The 24,816-nt window shown below is 31.4% G+C and overlaps 3 protein-coding genes across 4 annotated transcripts in view; 2 read left to right on the plus strand and 1 right to left on the minus strand.

Annotated features, from left to right (window-relative positions):
* Positions 1-12,684, plus strand: part of LOC142326781 (phospholipase B-like protein D) — a 51,683-nt gene extending 38,999 nt beyond the window's left edge. The window contains exon 2 of one of the 2 annotated variants that reach the window (XM_075369481.1): positions 11,388-12,684. In XM_075369481.1, the coding sequence (XP_075225596.1) occupies positions 11,388-11,434 (47 nt within the window). In that variant the 3' untranslated portion in view covers positions 11,435-12,684. Of the gene's footprint in view, positions 1-8,622; positions 8,914-11,387 lie in introns of those variants that run through there. The other variant, XM_075369480.1, reaches the window with a different exon arrangement.
* LOC142326780 (uncharacterized) lies at positions 7,711-10,880 on the minus strand. The gene is made up of 2 exons (XM_075369479.1): positions 10,356-10,880; positions 7,711-8,414 (listed from the first exon to the last, which is right to left on the minus strand). Exons 1-2 carry the CDS (start codon positions 10,617-10,619, stop codon positions 7,737-7,739), a joined length of 942 nt encoding a protein of 313 aa, XP_075225594.1. The 5' UTR covers positions 10,620-10,880; the 3' UTR covers positions 7,711-7,736.
* Positions 12,685-13,244: 560 nt separating the features above from the next.
* Positions 13,245-22,024, plus strand: LOC142326782 (putative phospholipase B-like 2). The gene is made up of 3 exons (XM_075369483.1): positions 13,245-13,474; positions 16,319-17,020; positions 20,134-22,024. Exons 2-3 carry the CDS (start codon positions 16,423-16,425, stop codon positions 21,192-21,194), a joined length of 1,659 nt encoding a protein of 552 aa, XP_075225598.1. The 5' UTR covers positions 13,245-13,474; positions 16,319-16,422; the 3' UTR covers positions 21,195-22,024.
* The last annotated feature ends 2,792 nt before the right edge of the window (positions 22,025-24,816 follow it).

A 24,816-nucleotide genomic window follows, 5' to 3' on the forward strand; every position in this document is an offset into this window, starting at 1 on the left:
TGGGGATGGCTATGAGGGGTGTGAGGAGGCCATCATTAAAAAAAAAAAATTTTTTGGAAAATACCCATATAGTTTAATTAACATTATATATAAAAAAATACTTTTTGTATTCTTCAGATGTATGATTTGTCATACTTTAGATTATCGGTATAAATAACAAAAAATAACTATTATTAATACTTCTTTTGTGGCAGTATAAATACTGTCATAAGTAGATAATTTATCAGTGCACGATTGAAATTTGAAGGTCTATTAGATAGTATATCTTTAAGTAAATTCTTCAATCGTTGGTTTTGAACAATACGGTTTAATTTCATGCTTATATATTTAATAAATGATAATTAAATAGATTTTTGTTTTTTTTTTACTCATAACTATAATTAGTAGTAATTGATTTTACCATTGTGTTGTGAATGGTGTTCCGATATCTGCTCTTTTTTTAAACTGTTATAAAAATTACAAAAATTTTTTTTTACATTATTCTTTTGTTACAGATGCATTACTGGTAATTTGCTACACAAATTGAATATTGTGGAACATTTGAACAGCATTAACATAACTTATATATTTATTTCTGTTAATGTAATTCTAATGTTTAGAAGGAGGAATTCATATTTTGTAAGTTGTTTTTTTTTTTACAGTATGTTAAACTAGCTTATTTACAGTTTAATCAGCAAACATGTTTATATGTATTTTGTTAATATGTGAATATTCAGATAAATATTTGCGTGGAATTTTAAGATAAATATTGTGTTCGCCCCAGTTATTCTCTCTGTAGGTTGTGTTAATTTTTTATTTATATCGTTTAGAATATATGTGTGTTTTTTTATGTTTTGTATGTATTTAATTCATATGGTTAAGTTTAACTTTTAAGTCGCTTTTGCATCTCACCCAATGCACTTTGTTAAAATTTATTAGAAAATAGAATTTTTGTTTTTTTTTGGATTATTATATTGTAGAGTTAGCTGTAGAAAAAAGGATGTAAAAAAGGATGATGATATCTTGAATGCAAATGTGAAAAAAAAAATTTTTTCATGCATGTTTTTTGAAAATTCCATTTACGGTTTATACAATGTACTTGTGCAGTAAACAATTTTTAGAGGGATTTTATTTAATTCTGATGTTTTTGTAATATAAAGTGTGCTATTTTGAACTAATCGTAGATCTCTAATTACTAATAACTATTAATCTATTCTACTGCCTTGGATTTGTTATTCGGTTAGCTTCTTGTAGAATGAGATGTAGAGTTGTTTGGTTTTTATGAACGATTTGTACATGTTCTATGTGTGTATACTTGTAGGGCCTAGACAAGTCAGCGTATTAAAAAAAAAATTCATTTGAGAAAAATATGCATCAACCTTACAAAATTACAGCCTGTTTCTGCTGCTGATCCCAAAATTCAAGAAAAAGATAGTGGTTAGTATTCACTAACATCGCCGTATTTGCTGACAGGTAATAAAACTTTTATAATCCTTGTTAGATAATAGAACTATTGTTTCATTAATATCATCATGATAATTTTTTCTGAAGTTTTGAATTTTTTTTTGGTTTTCAGGTTCATGCATTATGTATACAAATTTTTGTTTAATTTTAACTTAGTCCAATTTTCAGTACGGATTGTCACAAGGACCACATTATGAGGTTTGGTATTAATTATGTAACGGTAATGTACAGTTTTCTCAGTATTGCTATATTTTTTATTGGTTTATACATCTTGTTTTATTATTAATAGATTTTATCGCATAACATCAATGTAGTTAATAAATATTATCATTGATTATCGTTTGAGATTATAAAAAATAAGTTTATTTGTGTTTCAGATGCATGTGTTATCATTTAGGTTCCCTACTTATTTTAAAATGAAGCTACTTTCAAGACTTCTGAGCTGTTTATATTATAACGTTCAGTAAAATTTACCCAGTGGTAACGTACAATTTTTGTTAGCATTAACTTATTTTTTGACAGTTTTTACTTATTATAAGATTATTTGTATTTATTGGATAGTACATTAATTTATATAATCATAAATTTTTGTGTAACAATATTAAAATACTTTTAAAACTACTTCTTTTTTTTTTTCAGATATAAGTGTTATCATTTAAAACTACGAATTTAAAAAAAGCATGCTTTCAATACTTATCGACAATCGGTAAATTGGAAGGGACTATCTGAAAGTAAGTTGCAATCGCTCTATAAAACAAACATAGTAATACGACAATTCTGTTTTGTTCAACAAATATTTACATACATATAATATATTTCTGGACAAAATCGCAAATATTTTCCAATCTTTTTCGGTCAACAGATTTGGCACACATCTGTTGACCACACATGTTGGGGTAACCAAGCCGATCGTGAATGAATTGGCATACACAACACATTGACTGAGTTTATGTTCACTTGCATTTTCTTCAATTTTAATGCGCCGATTAATCATTATCATTTTATTCACGGTTTGCAAATGTTGTCAGTTGTATGACGCACAAAAAGGTGACATTGGGATGATCTGTGGAAAGGTAAAATTCAAGGGAGGTCCACCCTATGGCTATATTGTTCTGGCCGCCCACATGCAACCGTGGGGTATCCGGGAATCCTGATGGTGGCATAGGTGACCCTCGAGTTACGATGAACCTGTGCGGTGAGAGGGAGGACATGTTCTAAGCGAGTCTGTATCTGATGGGCCATCACCGGGAAGGGTAACTCTTCAGCAGAATAAGAAGCCAGGAAAGAAGGTCGGCGTGTTTCAATAAAGCGGGAGGGATCCCGACTGATAAGCTCCTGCGAGTGGAGCAAGATAGAGGGTGCAAAGACTTCGGTTACAGCACTTCACATTGATAGTGTTATGCTAAACAGCAAAGAACACTTGCCTTGGGGGTGCAAACAATATTCGTGGAGGTTGGGGATGGCTATGAGGGGTGTGAGGAGGCCATCATTAAAAAAAAAAAATTTTATTGGAAAATACCCATATAGTTTAATTAACATTATATATAAAAAAATACTTTTTGTATTTTTCAGATGTATGATTTGTCATACTTTAGATTATCGGTATAAATAACAAAAAATAACTATTATTAATACTTCTTTTGTGGCAGTATAAATACTGTCATAAGTAGATAATTTATCAGTGCACGATTGAAATTTGAAGGTCTATTAGATAGTATAATTTGAAGTAAATTCTTTAATCGTTGGTTTTGAACAATACGGTTTAATTTCATGCTTATATATTTAATAAATGATAATTAAATAATTTTTGTTTTTTTTTTACTCATAACTATAATTAGTAGTAATTGATTTTACCATTGTGTTGTGAATGGTGTTCCGATATCTGCTCTTTTTTTAAACTGTTATAAAAATTACAAAAATTTTTTTTTACATTATTCTTTTGTTACAGATGCATTACTGGTAATTTGCTACACAAATTGAAGATTGTGGAACATTTGAACAGCATTAACGTAACTTATATATTTATTTCTGTTAATGTAATTCTAATGTTTAGAAGGAGGAATTCATTTTTTGTAAGTTGTTTTTTTTTTTACAGTATGTTAAACTAGCTTATTTACAGTTTAATCAGCAAACATGTTTATATGTATTTTGTTAATATGTGAATATTCAGATAAATATTTGCGTGGAATTTTAAGATAAATATTGTGTTCGCCCCAGTTATTCTCTCTGTAGGTTGTGTTAATTTTTTATTTATATCGTTTAGAATATATTTGTGTTTTTTTATGTTTTGTATGTATTTAATTCATATGGTTAAGTTTAACTTTTAAGTCGCTTTTGCATCTCACCCAATGCACTTTGTTAAAATTTATTAGAAAATAGAATTTTTGTTTTTTTTTGGATTATTATATTGTAGAGTTAGCTGTAGAAAAAAGGATGTAAAAAAGGATGATGATATCTTGAATGCAAATGTGAAAAAAAAAATTTTTTCATGCATGTTTTTTGAAAATTCCATTTACGGTTTATACAATGTACTTGTGCAGTAAACAATTTTTAGAGGGATTTTATTTAATTCTGATGTTTTTGTAATATAAAGTGTGCTATTTTGAACTAATCGTACATCTCTAATTACTAATAACTAATAATCTATTCTACTGCCTTGGATTTGTTGTTCGGTTAGCTACTTGTAGAATGAGATGTAGAGTTGTTTGGTTTTTATGAACGATTTGTACATGTTCTATGTGTGTATACTTGTAGGGCCTAGACAAGTCAGCGTATTAAAAAAAAAATTCATTTGATAAAAATATGCAATCAACCTTACAAAATTACAGCCTGTTTCTGCTGCTGATCCCAAAATTCAAGAAAAAGATAGTTGTTAGTATTCACTAACATCGCCGTATTTGCTGACAGGTAATAAAACTTTTATAATCCTTGTTAGATAATAGAACTATTGTTTCATTAATAGCATTATGATAATTTTTTCTGAAGTTTTGAATTTTTTTTTGGTTTTCAGGTTCATGCATTATGTATACAAATTTTTGTTTAATTTTAACTTCGTCCAATTTTCAGTACGGGTTGTCACAAGGACTACATTATGAGGTTTGGTATTAATTCCGTAACGGTAATGTACAGTTTTCTCAGTATTGCTATATTTTTTATTGGTTTATACATCTTGTTTTATTATTAATAGATTTTATCGCAAAACATCAATGTAGTTAATAATAATTATCATTGATTATCGTTTGAGATTATAAAAAATAAGTTTATTTGTGTTTCAGATGCATGTGTTATCATTTAAGTTCCCTACTTATTTTAAAATGAAGCTACTTTCAAGACTTCTGAGCTGTTTATATTATAACGTTCAGTAAAATTTACACAGTGGTAACGTACAATTTTTGTTAGCGTTAACTTATTTTTTGACAGTTTTTACTTATTATAAGATTATTTGTATTTATTGGATAATATTTAATTTATATAATCATAAATTTTTGTGTAACAATATTAAAATACTTTTAAAACTACTTCTTTCTTTTGTTTCAGATATAAGTGTTATCATTTAAAACTACGAATTTAAAAAAAGCATGCTTTCAATACTTATCGACAATCGGTAAATTGGAAGGGTCTATCTGAAAGTAAGTTGCAATCGCTCTATAAAACAAACATAGTAATACGACAATTCTGATTTGTTCAACAAATATTTACATACATATAATATATTTCTGGACAAAATCGCAAATATTTTCCAATCCTTTTCGGTCAACAGATTTGGCAGACATCTGTTGGGGTAACCAAGCCGATCGTGAATGAATTGGCATACACAACACATTGACTGATTTTATGTTCACTTGCATTTTCTTCAATTTTAATGCGCCGATTAATCATTATCATTTTATTCACGGTTTGCAAATGTTGTCAGTTGTATGACGCACAAAAAGGTGACATTGGGATGATCTGTGGAACGGTAAAAGTCAAGGGAGGTCCAGCCTATGGCTATATTGTTCTGGCCGCCCACATGCAACAGTGGAGTATCCGGGAATCCTGATGGTGGCATAGGTGACCCTCGAGTTACGATGAACCTGTGCGGTGAGAGGGAGGACATGTTCTAAGCGAGTCTGTATCTGATGGGCCATCACTGGGAAGGGTAACCCTTCAGCAGAATAAGAAGCCAGGAAAGAAGGTCGGCGTGTTTCAATAAAGCGGGAGGGATCCCGACTGATAAGCTCCTGAGAGTGGAGCAAGTTAGAGGGTGCAAAGACTTTGGTTACAGCACTTCACCTTGATAGTTTTATGCTAAACAGCAAAGACCACTTGCCTTGGGGGTGCAAACAATATTCGTGGAGGTTGGCGATGACTTTGAGGGGTGTGAGGCCATCATTAAAAAAAAAAAATTTTATTGGAAAATACCCATATAGTTTAATTAACATCATATATAAAAAAATTCTTTTTGTATTTTTCAGATGTATGATTTGTCATACTTTATAAAAATTATAACGCTTTCAAAACTTCTAGATTATCGGTATAAATAACAAAAAATAACTATTATTAATACTTCTGTTGTGGCAGTATAAATACTGTCATAAGTAGTTAATTTATCAGTGCACGATTGAAATTTGAAGGTCTATTAGATAGTATATCTTTAAGTAAATTCTTCAATCGTTGGTTTTGAACAATACGGTTTAATTTCATGCTTATATATTTAATAAATGATAATTAAATAGATTTTTGTTTTTTTTTTACTCATAACTATAATTAGTAGTAATTGATTTTACCATTGTGTTGTGAATGGTGTTCCGATATCTGCTCTTTTTTTAAACTGTTATAAAAATTACAAAAATTTTTTTTTACATTATTCTTTTGTTACAGATGCATTACTGGTAATTTGCTACACAAATTGAAGATTGTGGAACATTTGAACAGCATTAACATAACTTATATATTTATTTCTGTTAATGTAAGTTGCAATCGCTCTATAAAACAAACGTATAATAATACGACAATGCTGTTTTGTTCAACAAATATTTACATACATATAATATATTTCTTGACCAAATCGCAAATATTTTCCAATCCTTTTCGGTCAACAGATTTGGCAGACATCTGTTGACCACACATGTTGGGGTAACCAAGCCGATCGTGAATGAATTGGCATACACAATACATTGACTGATTTTATGTTCACTTGCATCTTCTTCAATTTTAATGCTCCGATTACTCATGATCATTTCATTCACGGTTTGCAAATGATTTGTACATGTTCTGTGTGTGTATACTGTTTTACACCTATATTACCAATAAAAGGAATTATCTGCTCAAAACAAACGGATTTCCCTGTTACTAATTGTTTGCAACATTCATTTATTTTATCGTACAAAGGTGAACTTTATGAAATACATCAATAGTTTGATGATCAGTAGTAGTAGCAGTATGAGTATTTTTTGTTTCATTACCTTAAGTAGAAAAGTCTGTTCTAGGCCACACTAGACTATTTTCTAATTTATTAACAAAGTGCAGATTATTTCTAAATTTGAAAAATCTTTCTTTTGACATTCCTGAATTTTGAAAAAGTGCAATTTTAATGCAGGGATCCCAGCCAAGTTCCACTCTGGGAATATGCAATGTGGAGGCTTGTAAATGTGGGTACACACGTAACAGCAAACTTAGCAAGCATGCATGATCAATCTTTTTGTACAAGCATGGAAAATTTCCCTTCAACACCACCTGATGCAAGTATTCTTGAACAAACGCCAGTTTGCACTAGGTTGACGTTGAGCTCGGATGACGATGCAATTACTTTGACTGCTTTTTGCCTTGTCCATAAGAGGAAAATGCAAAAGAAGAAACATGTTATGTAGTGTAGAGTGGTTAATTAAAAGAAAAATCTATTCCCACATTAATCTGCTGTGGGAATTGAAGATATATCCGCACAACTGGCATAATTATCTCAGAATGAATGAAGAAACTTATATGAACCTTTTGTCACTCGTAACACCTTTAATTACAAATACGTATACGATCATGAGAAGGAGCTACAACCCCCCCACAAAAGATTAACAGCAACATTACAATTTCTCACGACCAGGAATTATGAAGACCTAAAATATTCAACTTTAATTTCACCAAGGCACTGAGTTACATAGTTCCTGAAACCTGCCATGCTATTTACGAGCTGCTAAAAAGGAATTATTCAAAGGTAAGTGAAGCCTTTGTTGTTTTCAAATATTTTATTACAACTTATAATTTTTACAGAAAGGTAAAAACAATCGTGCAACACTTGACACAAAATATTAAAAACCAAATTAGACATCTCTGAAACTTGAAAAATAAGAAGCTAGTGATTGATTGGAATTGTCACTACTCTCATTTACTGGAAAACACAATTTATGATTTGTCCCATCACAAATAGAATGTGATATATTCAACTGACCCATTTCACCCATAAATAAAGTATCATTAATTAACTTTTCTGCTACTAATCTTTGATTGTCATCTGACATATCTATCATTCTTAGAGCCACACTTTTACCTAATAAATCATAACGATTTTGATTCAAGTTAGGTTTTTTTAGATTTTCAGATGTAGGCACACTGTTAACAGAATCACAAATAGACTGTGATATAGTCAACTGACCCATTTCACCCATAAATAAAGTATCATTAATTAATTTTTCTGCTACTAATCTTTGATTGTCATCTGACATATCTATCATTCTTAGAGCCACACTTTTACCTAATAAATTGTAACGATCTTGTTTCAAGTTAGGTTTTTTTAAATGTTCAGTTCTTTCTAGCACAGAATCACATTTATCATAACTTCGCTTAGGGGGTCTAGCAGGTGGTTTTTTGGGAACTGACTGAACAGGGATTTCCTCAGGTGAAGTACATGTGTATTGTGCTGTTGAAGTAGTTGGCTCATTTATCTGAACAGATTCCTTCGAATCTTGTGTAGAGGGAGTTGGTTGTTTTCCAGCTTCTTCCTGAAAATAATAATATTTAATTATGATAATTCTGTTGCTAGCTAATTAATTTACAGTTTTAATAATATGTTCTACTACTTCTTCGGAAATTGAGATCAAAAGTATTTATTAATAAAAAGGATATGTTTTTCTTATAAACAGTATAATATGTAATTTTTACCATAATGTTAAATTGTTTTTTAAACAATATTTGTAATGTAATGTTTAGATTTCTTCTGGTTCCCACAAACTGAAGATAATTGGATCACCACGAGGGATTTTGAAAAGAGGTAGAATTTCCCACACTGTCTTGGCTGCCTGGATGGAAAACATATTGAGATCATTCCTACAGCTGGAAGTGACTTATTTTTTTAAAATTACAAACATAAACACAGTATGGTGCTATTTGCCATTGTGGATGCAAATTATAGATTTATTTTGTTTGATTTCGGTACGGATGTCAGAGTGTCAGATGGAGGTGTTCTTCAGAATACAGAATATTTTAGGAGACTACAAGGTATTTCACTTAACATTCAGAGAAAAATAAGTCGCAAATAGTTCACGTAAACTGCTGTTTTCATTGCAGATGATGCTTTTCCTTTGAGGAATATGTTTAAACCGTACTAAGTGATTTAAACTGCATCGAAAAAAAGATTTTCAACTACAGATTATCTATAGTGTAACAAATTATTGAGAATGTATTTGGGATTTTGACAGCACACTTTAGAATTTTCACATTGCTATCAATTTGCAATTAGAGCAAATTGATAAAATAGTAACAGAAACTTGTGTTTTGCATAATTATTTAATGTTAACTGTGCATGAAGCCTACGCCGAAAATGGCAGTCCTTCATGGTTTAACATCAGAGGATTCCAATATGTCCCCTTTACAAAGGTTTCATATCACTGGAGATATACCATTTCACGCTAAACAAGTAAGACAATTCACAGACTGCTCCGCCAATGAAGGACAAGTGCCGTGACAACGAAGCTTTGGTCATTAAAAAACTAAAAATGCGAGTATTGAAGTTCTGTGTAAAAAATTAAAAATAAAAACAAGGAAATGTGTGTTTGTATATTATAAAGCATACTTCTCAATCATTCAAGTTGGATGAAGAACTTCTCAGTCTCTTATCTCCCAAAAAGTCAAATAAGTGGTAGTACGACAGTGAAGGTTCATATATTTCATTTGTACCATGCCAGTGATGAGATGCTTCAACTTTTTTCTTTTCTTTTCTATAGTCTGAAGGCATTTATCTTAACTGCACCTTTATCAATAAATCTATATTTACTTAATAACATATGATATGCTAAATCCTTCTACGCCCTACCATGATACTCTGATGATTTAATTCACCAAAGACAGCTGATTTTGGTATGCATGACATCCAGCAATTCTCGGTTGACCTGCTTCTGATTACTAGACATGATGACACCTGTAGAGCTCACTCATGACTGACGTTTGTACAAGCTGGTATGGCCTTGGTACACACGTTCTGTATCACTTGATAACAAGTGTAGCTTGTCCAAGCTTACATGATTCAAATTCAATCCATCATCAAGTGGCTTGTACAATTAAAATAATTGCACAAAATTATCCTAGACACTAAAGCCTACTTATACAAAATGTATAAAGCGTATGTGTAAACGTAAAATGTATGTAGCGTGCATGATTGATCATGCACGCTTGTCAAGTTTGCAGGTAAGTGTAGCTACCTTAAGTCTCAAATTCTGCAGCATTACAATTTTTATAGCGTACAGTATTGTTCTGTATTGCATACTATATTGCTTAACTCTGCAGCTTTCTTATAAGAGTAAGACACATATATACTAAAAAAACTCAAAAAGGGGATTTACTTAAGCAATTTAGGCTTATCTATAAATTCTAGGGTAGTACGAGTTACAAAACATTTCTTTTTTTCAGTTTATAATAATTTCAGTAAATAATACTTAAGTACTTACGTGTTTGGTCAAATTTAGTTTTAGATATGGTTGAGCAAAATCTAAATTCTCTTGTGACTCAAACCCTGAAGTAATAATAGGTAATTCTTCATTCAGTTCAGATAATATTTTATTTACTTCATCTGGCGAAAGATCACAAACTTCGTTCAGATCTGGTACAGTACAGTTAGCACCTTCGTCAGTCATTACAATTTCTTCGTTATTTAAATCTTCAACTTCATCATCATTTCGCAACAAAATATCGCAATTAGTATTATCACACATTCTATTATCTTAAATTTGATTAAAATAATGAAAATTTAGATACAAATTATTAACACAACTCAAGGAAATCACAACTGCGTATAACCGACACTACCCTCCCACAACTTCCCGCCACACAAACAGGCGGGAAAATACATGCCAATGGTATATTAATCGTAGTAAAAGTAATTGTACAGCAAAATTTCAGAAGGTAATATAAAATATTTTTAATGATAGTTTTGCTTCTAAAACCTATGTACATGATATTAAATATTTTAATTTACCATGTACATCATTAAATATACCGATATAAAATAATGACTGTATATCAATTTTTTTGAAATCATGTAACAATGAATGTAAATCAAGGTTGCTGACGATGGTGAGAATTACTTCTATATAACTGAATCAAGGATACCATATATATTAGATTTGGTAAAATTTGAAGCATAAACTAGCGCCACCAAATAAGTGGCTAAAACTAAATTAAATGCCGCATGCGCAGAGGTAAATAAGAGTCGTGGAAAAAAACTACGTTTTAAACCGATGCACTAAATGTGTAGATATTTCGTATTTTGAACACTGATCTCTATATAAATTTTCTACAACTGTCTCCTTGTGTTGCGAAAATGACCGTTCTTCGATTTTCTTGATCTACCTCCGGGCCCACAGTTAGGAGGTATTGCTTCACAGGATGAGTTGAATGACATATTTTCAGCGTATGAAAATACCAACTCTTTCTTACTTGTTACAAATTTACTTAATTTAATTTATTTGTTATTGTTACAGCTCAACATGCTACGTATAACTATTTTAAAAGAAATGAGCTGGATTAAATGATAAATGAACGCAATCTTCATCTTACTTGCTTAAGATGGGCTTGGAAACATGTTTGCTGGCCAGTGAAAACAATATTTTTAATATTCTGGAGATTGATATAACTATTTTCCTACATAAGCAACAGTTGACAGCATATATAAACATATTTCCTTTGTGACATAAAGTATATCCATCATACAGAGAATGAACAGAAGTTGGCATTAGACAACTTCATGTACCTCTTCAGAAATAATATATGTTATTCTTATTTTTTCTTATTCAGTAATTTTTTTTAACTGCAATCCAGCAATCTAAAAGAATAAATTAACATTAAAGTAGAAAAGTTAGACTGCTCAGATATGATCAACTCAAATGAACCTATTTTGAACTATAACAAATTGATTTATTTATATACATATAAAATCCATATTAATTTTTTTGTTAGGAAAAGCAGAGACCCATCAAGAAATGAATTGATATCCAAAAATTTACCAAAATTTAATATAAAAATATGTTTAATTTAAAGAAAAATTGAAAAAAAAGCTACAACAAAATTTACACAAATCATGAAGAAGTGCATAGAGCCAAAAGGCTAAACATTGCAAGAGGTCATCTTATGACAACTTGGTAGTATGAAGTTTCAATCTTTTTGATTTTTCAATCAAAATGGAACAATCAACTAAAATGAGTAATCATTTAATAAATATTTTCAAGCAGCAGCAATTAAAGATATCCAGGATAAGGGACTGACATGTAATAAATTTTCATAGCAATATTTTCACAAATTATCTTATCCATGCTTAAAACTAATCAAAAGGAAAAATAGAATTAATAATTAGGTTTATAAATAGTAATAAGTTTTGTGATATTGTTAATTTGTTGTAAAAAATAATAAGAAAATATAAATATTTGGCCCATTAATCTTACTTGAAGCCGAGTAGTCTGCTTAAAAATAGCCAGTATTTACATAAACATTTTCTTCCATATTTCCCATAAATTTTGTTAGAGAGCAGTTTTCATTGCCTAAATTCAAATTTGACTGTGAATTTTTATCTTCCAAAAAGATTTATGAATAGCAGCGTAAGATACATAGCTAATAGCTGGCTTAGATCATACATCATAGGAAGGAATAGTGCACAGAAATAAAATCAAAGAGGGAGCAGTAGAAGCGTAAGTAGGTATTGTCTGCCCTAACTTGTTAAACTATTAGCTAGAGTGCTACAGGTTCAACTTTACTTTTAACATTTGTTTGTGAGCTACTATTAGTGATTAAATAATCAATATTTTATTCAAACAATACTGATATAATCCAGTTCTAATAAAAGTAAATTAGAGATAATTTCATTGGCATTCATTCATTTCTCTTATAGCATCATTTAAAAAGGGATTTATCCAATTTTGTAAACGGAAAGTTTGGCTAAATAATAAATAAGAACCAACAAAAGAATTGATTTACGAAGTTCAATAAGATTTCCACTGCATTAAATAATAATGTAACTACACAAAAAAGAAAAATAACTTAGTCATTAAAGAAAAAAAAACTTTTTTAAGAATGTATGTGTAGTATATAGATGATTAGTCTTCTGATTATGCAAATGTGTTTGCTTGGAGTCGGTTATCTTAGTAGTGTAACAGGTCTGGGGTAAGTTAGCCTTTCATCTGAGTTTTAAAAAAGAATTTTGAAACTTAATAATGTTGATGAGAACCTACATTTAGTTCCTATAAAGAATGATCGATTATGCGATCTGTTGGCAGGTTATACTAATCTCTATTGGAACTATAAAAATATTTTCATGAACATTAATGATTAATGATTCATTCCGCAGTTCGTTTAAAGAACCGGATTCAAGGATACGTCGGAGCGTAACTGTCTATACTTAACGAAAGCGCAATCACTGAGATCTATAAACTATGTCTGTGTTCTGCTTACGAAACGTAGTGTTTGTAAATGAATAACTTTTTTATCAATTAAGTAATTTTTCTTTGTTGCATTGTTATCTAGTTGGATGTTATATTATCATTAGTAAATGCAATGAAAATCTCACCTACTGAATGAGGTAAACAGAGTCTTCTATCAATTTTCACAATTAATATTATTAATAAGCATGATCAATTTATTAAATAAGCATCCATCAATTCTTATTTACCTCCTTTATAATGATGGACTTTCTATAGACGGCCTGATCAAATATTAATTATTTGCCTAGTTTTTATGGCACAATTTATATGTAATCCTTAATTTATATTACTTTCATACATTAAATTGAATTTCCTGTAAAAGAGCTTTAAAACAGATTGAAATATCATGGCAGAACCACAGGAGTAACTAGTATTGTTTAGTTAAAAATTGATATACTTTAATAAGTACTCATTGAGTTTGTGTATTGTTTATGAGTATAAGTGTTGCGTACTTCAATTTACTGATTTAAGAAAAATTAGGATGAAAATAATGTAATTTTTTTCTTTCAAGCTTTTTCAAAAGAGCTTTTAACTAATACTCCCCCTGCCTTTAAAAACCCAAGAAGCCTATCATTCAATACTTTCTTCATTTAACATTAATATTTAATCATTTTTGTTTTTGGTTGGTACATGGCTTCCACTCAAAGATGCCCGACAAAAACATAAAAGAAAATTGTTAAATGAGAATATGACAATCTTTATGATTTAACTTATAGTTTAAAAGGGGTAGAAAAATTTATAATAAAAAATAAACAGTTTTATACTGTTGCAATAAACTCCACTGGGGATTTGGCTGAAAAGTTTGATATACCTCACAGTTTCAAGTATGGGAAGGAATTTTTAAGTAAGTCAAGTGCACTTATCAGCTGTCTAAACAGCTAAATAGCTATTTAGTATCTTTGCAAAATAAAAAAAAAAAAAAAAACAATTATTTGGCAACATATTTGCCTTGGTCAGTACAAAACTAACAGTGCTATGTCTTGAGGCATTTGAAAAAAGATTGCAAATTATTCATTTTGTTTAACAGATGAATTTAATTAATCAGTTAAAAAATTGAATAAACTTCTTACAAATTATGATATAATGCAGCAAAATCCAATAGGCAGCCTGTGAGTTACAGCTTCCTTAACTGTTTTTCAGCAGTGTGTCAGATAATACCTGGGATTACACAGTTAGCAGATGTTTGTTTTGTATTAAAAGAATTTCATTCTTAGTAATTTAAATGCAGCATATAATGTATACATCAAACATATATTTTATTATGATTAACATTATTCTACATAATATTGCATTTAAAAAATTGTGGTCATATTCCTTGCATACATAAATGTGTACATGATTTTAACATAACAGAAACCGTGGTCTCTCACACACACTATGGGATTTTGTTTTTGTTGTGAAAACATCCAGTGCAAGATGCCCAGCCTGCAATGTACCTAACTCCCTCTTCACCATCAACCCCCAAGAATATTTATTGTTTAGTTTCAGTGACCCATGTAACCTTGATAAATTGTCTGTTAAAATCTCATGGTCTGTGTGACCAAGTGTTTCTACTGGTGTTATTTTCGTAGAGGTGTATGTGACTGGCATTTCTATTAACAGATAATTGGTAGTTTTAGTGACTATATAATAAAATATTTTTTGTTTACACTAAAATGGACAGCCCAAGTTCTAGTAGCCCAATAAACACTCTTGACCTGGATTTCAGTGAAAGATTTGTAGATTGTTGGACTATTAAAGTGATGATGAACCACCATCTGATGGTTCTGTTGAAGTCGATGATTTGGATAAGAACCTGCACTATGTGTTGTCTGATGAAGAAGAGTTGGAACATTTGGAAGATCATGAACCTCGACTAGATCGTGACCAACTTCACTGCGCTCAGCCAGACTCCTCAGATGAAGAAAACTGTGCTCCAGACAACATTCCACAAGTTTACCCTGACCACTTCTTAGAACGGTTGAAGAAAAACCAAGTTGGATCTCGCAATGTATGGAGTTCAATTCCATCCCCTACTAAGGGGAGAACGCTTGCTAGAAATATTATTAGAACAGGTTTGCCTGGAATTCACGGCCCCAACACAAACCAAAAAAAATTGATGTTTGGAATCTTTTATTTGATGACCAAATCATAGATGCTATTATGATAAATAACAAAAAACTTTGAACTGAAATACCAAAACTAAGTGAGAATACAAACAAAAGTATCTATAGGAATACAAATAAAGAGGTAATAAATGCTTTTTTGAGTTTTTGTGGTACTGTCTTCTGTTCTAAAGTCAAATGACAAGCAAATGGATTGTCCGTCTTCTCTAAAGACTCATTTAATTGTTCAATTTGTTTTGCTACTATGTCAGAAAAATGATATTTAGTGTTAACTGCCAGTCTGAAATTTGATAAGGGCAGAAACGCTTGCACAAAGAAAGAAGAAGGACAAAACTGCAGCAATATCAGAAATATTTTCCAGGTTCATATCTAACTGCCAGAGAGTTTATTGTGTGTCATCTGAAGTCACAGTTGACAAGATGCTGATACCCTTCAGAGGCAGGTGCGGCTTCAATGTGTGGATCATTATTCCAATCCATTTAAATGAATAGTTAATCTTATTTGAATACTCATGCTTGTGTTTATTACAGTATTTTTTAATTGAATTATTAGCTCTGGTCAGTACTCAGAGATAACTAGGTATAGTATATTAATCTTGCTCACTGTAGTTAGGTAAACTAGCAAATAGAGTACTAGAGATTGTTGCTAGCAGTACTACCAGATTAAAAGAAAGATTCCCAGCTCATTCGTGCACAGATTAACATAAAATGATAACACTATAGGAATTGTATTAAGTTAAATGATATAATTATACCCATAATTAAATTTATACTTTTAAATCTACATTAATACAGTGTATTAAATATTAAATCTTATCAGAATGAACTTTGATTTCAGATTAAAGTAATGCAGTGTTTTGCGAGATTGGTTACAATATAAATTGCTAAAACATCTCAACAATTTAACTGTTAGAACATTTCTTGTCTAAATATTACAAAAATATGCTATTAAAATACATATGTTTCGGTATATATTTTTTTAAGCTAATTGTTCTCATAAAATGTGAAAAAGATGTTATGCTTTATACAACAAATACCAATAATAATGAAATTAAAGTACATGAAATTTCAAATTCTGTTAATTTCACAATTGAAAAAAATTGGATAGCCAAATGCATATATAAAAATGATATCAATAACACTGGATTTGCATATATAGAAATAAAAACTAATTCAAATGCTAGTGACAGTGAACAGGCATTTCATGCAGGATACCTTGAAGGTAATGTTTCAAGTGATCTTATTTACAGCCAGTGGTACAACACAGTAAATGATTTTAGAACTACTATGAATAAATCAATTGTTAAAGAAGTTGAAATTTTTTTAAAAAGTAATTCAAAATGGATATCTCGTCAGTTTCATCATAAAAATGATTCATACTGGCATCAGTTACAATTAGTTTATTTACAAATTCAAGGAATTTATCGTGGATATAATGCAGTTTCAAAAAATTACCTTCAATGGAATGATATATTATGGTTGAGTGTATTCTATGATCTAACAGATTTATATAGTGCTCTTGGTGGAACAGAAGTTGAAGGTAAGAATACAGTTGTCTTAATATGTTATTTAAATTATGTGCTGTAATGTATAACATTAAATATTTTAACAATACTGCTATTTTCTTACAGTATAAAAATGCAGTAATTAAAACATCCATTTAAATTACATGTCTGTATATACCTCATAGAATATTGGCTGAGATTAAACAGGATATTTTAAATTATAGCACTTTTATGTACAGGAGGATTATTTTGTTATTTTCTTGGAAATTTATGCAGTCATTTTCAAGATCTGTGTGGATAGAAATCATTGGATAAATGAAAGCATTAATCTTTATCTATCTTTAGTTCTAAATTTCATTTTAACATTTACTTATACACCATTCCCATGCCATACTCCATTTGAAGTTAGATATGGTTGGTCCTGTAGTACATGTACCTGTGCTATAACACAGTAACCTAGTTCTGTAAATTTAAACAGAAGCTTAAAATTTCTTAATCCACTTTTTTTTTCTTCTTTTTTTTTTACAAAAACTATTCATAGATAATTCAAAGAACCTGTTTATATAGATTTTTCAAAACATTTTACTAGAATGATTATGTTAAATCCATTTGCTTCTCTCTGTTGATTATTTATCAGTTAATAACTCCAGAAAAAATAACGTAAAAAAAAATCTCCTATTATGACTAACTCTAAATAATATGTTTTCATGGCGTCCCATGGGTCTAGCCTCTGCAGCTTTTCTTTCCACTACACACTGAGCTGCAGAACACTACACTATACACATATACTACACCAAGAACACTGCATAAATTACAACATATACACTTACACAACATCCTACGCTGATATTTCTTACATTTACACTTGGTGGTGTTGCAACATCTTACAAAACACAGCCATAACCCAAGGTGGGAACTATCGTGCCCATGGGTGAATGGCTGTATGTAGTGAGTCTCGAATGATGTCCTCTGGGCACCATGATGAACCCAGTTGTATTTAGCTTAAGCTCCAGTACACGTGCGCTCTGCTGGAGTTGTCCGTTTTATCACTGGTATTCATGGGACCAAAATTTCAGTTCGAAATACAAATACTATGATGGTTGGTGGTTCATCTGAAAAAAAACACCAAACATAGTCTTGTGAAGAGGCCTCGTTCAGCTTTGTTTGATGAGGATAAAAGTCCTATAGAAGAGAATTACAAATCATTAGACATGAATATATTCAATTCGTTGTTCTCCAAAATAAACAAGGTGGCTCCCTGCAAAGGGTGTCGCCATTCTTGATAAACAAAATTATAACAGGTGCAAGTGGTTCCCCAAAGTACATCAGAAAATTACGTGACGGAACGATTCTGATTGAAACATTTAATGATGAGCAGATTTGATCTATCTTACGTCTCTGTAATATGGGCAATATAAATATAAGTGCGGAATGCCACAAAACCCTAAATATGAGTTTCGGGGTAATTTTTTGCCAAGATCTTATGGATAGATGTCAGTGAAATAGCTGATGAGCAACGTGCCCAAGATGTTGTAGAAGTGAAGCGTATAATGAAAAGGCAGAGCGGAATGGAAGAACCAACACCTTCTCTTATACTGACTTTCAATCTTCCAGTACCACCGGAAAAAATAAAAATTGGTTATCTTTCAGTTTGAGTACGACCTTTCATTCCCAACCCTCAACGATGTTTTAAATACCAAGGGTATGCTCACACTTCAACATGTTGCTTGAAAACAGAGGTCTGTGATAGATGTGCTAAGGAAGGCCACAATGATGCCTACTGCTAAGAAAATGAAAAATGTGCTAATTGCAGTTTTCTTGTTTTGATACTGGTAGGCAGATGTGTGCCCTTTATATATACAACTGGTGTAGATCTTGTGGTTTATAAATCCTTAGATCGCCATGCCAGTGTAAAGATGGCATGGCAATCCTTATACTGCCATGCAGTCTAATTAAATTAAATGTATTTAAATCAGTAATTTCATCTTGTGATGTATTTTTTAAATTAGATTAAACCAAGGATATATTTTCATTTCTTTTTAATTTATATACTTTTTCAACTTTAAATACATATTTCATGTTATAAGTATTATGTAATTAGTTCTGTAACTATATAATTTAACAATCAACTATAATGAAGCTGTATTATAATATTAATACGTAGAGTCTAATTTATTTATTAATTTTTTTTCTTTTTTGTTATTATCCCTATAACAATTTATTAAAGAATTTAACTACAATAAAAGATGTTGCAGCATATTATCTAAGAGCAGTAAAAAGTTTAACAAATATGATTTTAGAATATATCCGCAAATATATTGTTAGAATTTACACATGATCCAACAAACAAATACAAAATCAGAATTAAAGAAATCAATATAAATCCAAACATTTAAAAATGTTTTGTTAAAAGCCATTACAAAAAATACACAAACTCAGTTCCTGTATGCCCTAAATAGGGCACATGCTATTTTTTAAGGTCTAAGGTGTCAATGTTATTGACAATGCTCATTTAATTTTTTTTTAACTGTATTTGTTTCAGTCATGGATGGGTAATGATTTTTTTATTTTTTGTTTAAACTCTATTAAAGACAATACTTTATATGTTTCTGATTCAAAGTTGATTTTTGTAAATACTGGTTTATTTGTGCATAATAATATGCACGATTGATCAGTATGCTCGATCATAACAATATACTTTCAAAATTATTAGAAAATTTCTTTCAAAATTACATGGAAATGATATATGACCATAGGAACCTATTCAGAGCACATCATTTAGCACCTTCTCTACTGAAATTACTGGTGGTAATTTTTCAAAAGAGAGCTACTTATAATTTCACAAAAGAAGATGCTGCATAATTACCTCTGAAAACATTTACTAGAATTTCCACATAATTTTGGTAGTCAGTTAACATAATTTTTAAATAGTTGATTTATTTGTTTTATAGTGTAATAGTTAATAATGTCTGAAACCTTTTTTTAAGTTTAATTTTGTAATTCCTGATTGTTAGTTAAAGAAATTATAAATAGAAGTTATAGATGTAATATTTCTTTTATAATTTTACAGATAATTATCATTGTTATATTTCATTTAATAACTTTTCATGACATCAGTGATGTTGTTAGTGATGTATTTATGTTACAGGTGATGGTCATTGTTCAGTTTTAATAAAAATACTTCCTGGTTATAAAGATATTTACTTTGGGCATAATTCATGGACTTATTACCAAACTATGCTCAGAATGCAGAAAAAATATAGTTTAAACTATAAAAAAACATTAAATACTACTAAAAAAATACCTGGATATGAGATATCATTCTCTTCTTATCCTGGATCAATAGCATCAATGGATGATTACTATTTAATATCTTCCGGACTTGCTACAACAGAGACCACTAACGAAGTATTCAACAAATCTTTGTGGAATAACATTAAACCTGAAAATATAGTATTGGGAAATATACGTGCAGTAGTAGCCAATAGATTGGCATCAGATGGGGAAACATGGAGTAATATTTTTAAGTTATATAATAGTGGTACTTATAATAATCAATGGATGATTTTAGATTTTAAAAAGTTTAAAACTGGACAGCCACCATCGGCTGGTACATTTTGGGTTCTGGAACAAATACCAAAGAAAGTGGTAGCTAATGATTTAACACAAGTATTAATAAATAAAGGTTATTGGAGCAGTTATAATATTCCATATTACAAGGATATATATGAGCTTACAGGTTATAAAGAAAAATATTTACAGTTTGGTAATTGGTTTTCACATGAAGGGGCTCCTAGAGCTAGAATATTTAGTCGTGATCAAGTTGATGTTACAGACATGATTAGTTTCATGAATTTAATGCGTTCAAATGATTATCAACATGATCCGTTTGCTCATTGCAAATGCAATCCTCCGTACAGTGCAAGTGGAGCCATAGCAGCTAGAAGTGATTTGAATCCTGTAAATGGTACTTATGAATTTAAAGCTCAAAGTCATCGTCCAACAGGTGCAACAGATGCAAAGATAACAAATTTTGGTCTGTTCCTTAAACTTAGATTTATTGGTATTGCTGGACCAACCACAGGTACAGGTGGAATATTACCAATATTTAAATGGAGCACTAGTAATTTCACTTCTACTCCTCATATGTCTCATCCAGATGTTTGGAATTTTAAACCTGTGTTACATAAATGGACATTTGGTCATTAAAAATGAATGAAATTAAAAAATAGATATTTTTATTTTTTCTACTCTTCTGATAAAGCTGTTTTTAAAAGATATACTGGTATCTTATAAAGATTATTTAGTCTTATCTTATTTGTTAAAATTTACTGAAAAGTAGGCTTTTTTTATTTTTTTTAGATTTTAATATTCCATATCAGAGTTGTATACTACCGCTTACCACAGTATTTTATGTTATCTCGTAGTGTTGAAAGTTTTAAGACTTATTTGTTTCACATAATTAATGTTATTGATTTGTATGGGACTGAATTCTTAAACATGATCCCATTATGTAAATACATCTGGTAATCATAGTTGTGCTGTTACAAAGTTGATCATTAAAAAATAGGAGAAAAAATATATCTAGGCTTATCTATTCTAGAGCACCAAGTCTTTAAAAAAAAGAATTTGGCCAATGTTAACAGAAAGGATAGGTAGGTGTATAGCTCCATTAAAAGAAAACAAATCTTATCTCGGAAAGAAATTTTCACTGAGCTATGAAGAGTAGAATAAGGCATTGAAGAGGGAGAAGGAAAAATATGCATTTACATAAGATCCTTCCTTAGGTAAGAATAGGTAGTATAAAAGTAATCTGTAATGTGTTTCGTCTAGTTCTGAGTCCGAAGGATCAAATCAGTTACAGTTAAGTTTGCATCATTCCCTTATGGGTTTTATTGTTTTATTATTTATGTAATTTTTTGTTAATAATGCTCATCTGTGTATTTATTTTAATTATTTATATATAATTTAAACATAATTTTTCTCTTTCTGTAATTTTTTTATAATAGAAAATAAATACATAAAGGATCAGTATGTAAGTGGATATTTGTTTTTAAGAAATCCTAATTAAGTAATCTAAATAAAGTGGAATCCAATTCCATCTTATTTACGCCAAGTTGAAAAATCAGCTTCCAAGGACATCTTACTTGTTTGAAGATGGCCTTGAATGCATGTATCTATTGATCAAGAAACAATACTTTAAATATTCTCCAAATTAATATAATTATTTATCTATACAAGGAAACCAGTTTTTAACATTATACAAAAACATATTTTACTTATGACATAAAGTATATCTATACTATAGAGAATGAAAAGAAGTCAGCATTAGATGAAACCTCAATACCCCTTCACAAATATTTATTTAATTTCTATTCGTGCGTAACACCTTTGGTCCCAAAGGGTGGTAGGCAGCATTTGATAAGCATAAACAAAATTTAAATATAATACATATAATAATAATAAAATAAACACAAAGAAGAGGATCCAATAATTATTTCACAATACATTTATTTAAGTAGATAAAATTGATGAAACTTCAAGTCCCTCATCAGTAGGTCATAAGATCATCTGCCACAGCACAGAATATATCCAATAAAATTTTCTACAGGTAATTAATTTAACTAGCTGATATTAAGATCAACAACCATAATTATTGTTTTGTTAGAAATTCATTTATTGTACAATACTTGTTCTCATGTAAAAATGTTAACAGATACTCTATGAAATTATTGATGGAATCAGTTTTTCTGACATTTAGGAGTTTTTATAACATTTTACCTTACACTGGCAGCTTTCTGCTTGGAGGCCAAGCAGAAGGAAGACAAGTTCATGGATATACTACATAGGAGGCGATCTTCGGCTTCCATGTCCGTTGCCTCCAGTGATGATAGTGGAGATGCTGGTGATTTCAGGACAGATTTCCTGCCAGTGAGGACGTGCAATGAAGCACCGACTACAGTTCTCCCTCTGTGGAAGGGAATGAGAAGAAGTTTGTGGGCAGACAGTGAGTTGGGGGATGATTAGGACCAGTTAGAGGAGGTAGATGAAGACAAAGACTAGGAGCTAGAGCATGAGATGCTCTCCTGTGCCGAGGCATTTTATGATAAACTGATTGCTATGCTAGTTCAAGTTGATCGCTTGGATGCTGAAGTCTTCTGGACTGGGAATACTAAAGTTGAAATAAAGGAGGTTACCAAGCTGCTGGTTGAACACGCACAGTGAATTTACGGCTTTAAAGATATTTGGATGAGAATACCTCAAATGGCAAAAAGGGCCTCACAGACACTGGTGGCACAGGATTTGGCCATGACTGTTGCAAAGGCCACTCAGACTGAGGAGCCTAAGAGTCATGATTTGAGAGAGAAGTGATAGCAGGTGATGAACTGGTACATCTAGAAAATATACGCTAGCCTGCTGCTCTAACTGATAGCGCAACACAGGTTACTGATTTATCTGGTACTGATGGAGACGTCTGTTATTTCTGTGACCTGAGGGATAGCCTCCTGTGGAGTCGTTCATCCAGGCTTGCCTGGATGGGTAACAATGATGAGACATGGAGTCCTTGCCAGGGGGGAGGTTGAGACTTTAGTCCCGATAGGGGATCCCCTTGCAGGTTTCCCATTAGAGGCAAGACACTGACAGACTGGAGTCCTGATGAGGGAACCTCTCCAGTGGTCTCCTCTTTTGAGGCAAGGCACAAAAGACCAAGTCTCTGCTATCTGGATGGGGCCCTAGGAATGGCATAGCTGAGCCCAGGGTTGCCTCCTGGATGACTAGAGGCGATGGTACCTCCCAGAGCTAAGTTTATACTTAATTGTGGGTTTGGCTCTGGGAGGGGGGAGAAAAAAACCTTATGGAAGATTGTTGCCTTCTTTTGCTGCAGATTTAATAGAGGAAAAATGGGTTAACAATGCAGCAGAGAATACTCATTGTCTCCCAATACATTAGATGTGCCAGTTATGCCTAGAAACAGAATGCCCTCACAGAGAAGTACGATGTGAGGAGTACTTCTGTAGAAGTACTCCTCAGTACGATGTGGATGCATCAAACAAGACCTCCATCGAGCAGTTGTACGACAAGTTCCGAGAGACAGGGAATGTGGTAGATCCAGCTAAAAGTGGTAAACTGAAAGTTCTAACACCAAAAAAATTAATTTGACATGCAAGCTTCATATTCTTCTAGTCTCAAGAAGTCTGTGCGATGCTTATGTAGTCAGTGTGCTCTCTCCATTGGTAGTGCCCACACGATATTGTACAAGTGTTTAAAGATGCATCCATACAGAATTTGTGTTGATCACGAGTTGTTACCTGCAAACTCTGGAAAACATGTAGCTTTCTATCAGTGGTTCATGTCATCTGTTACGCCAGATGGGAAAGAACGCTGTGATTGGTTTTGGTCTGACAAGGTATGGTTCCACCTTGATGGATACATAATTGCACAGAATTCACACATTTGGTGTACATAAAATCCACATCAGCTGCACATGTCTCCTCTGCATGGACAAAAAGTGGATGTTTGGTGTTCAATTCATGTAGGCAAATTTTCATGACATTCTTTCATGGCACAGTGAAGCAGTGAGAGCTACATACAGACAGGCTAGAGTATATGTGGTTTTAGCAGGACAGTTCTACAGATCATACAGCCAACAATACTATGACTTTCTTGGATCAGTGTTTTCATGGACAAGTGATTTCAAAGGGGTTGTGGCCCTGTAAATAAATCAGGAGATCGAAGGGGCCACAACTCCTTAAATATCGTGATTTATCCCTTCTTGGCATTTTCTTGTAGGTATACCTTAAGGGCTTAAAAACTCATCCTCACACCATTC

This window comes from Lycorma delicatula, chromosome 6, assembly GCF_047948215.1.
Source record: "Lycorma delicatula isolate Av1 chromosome 6, ASM4794821v1, whole genome shotgun sequence".
Lineage (NCBI taxonomy): Eukaryota > Metazoa > Arthropoda > Insecta > Hemiptera > Fulgoridae > Lycorma > Lycorma delicatula.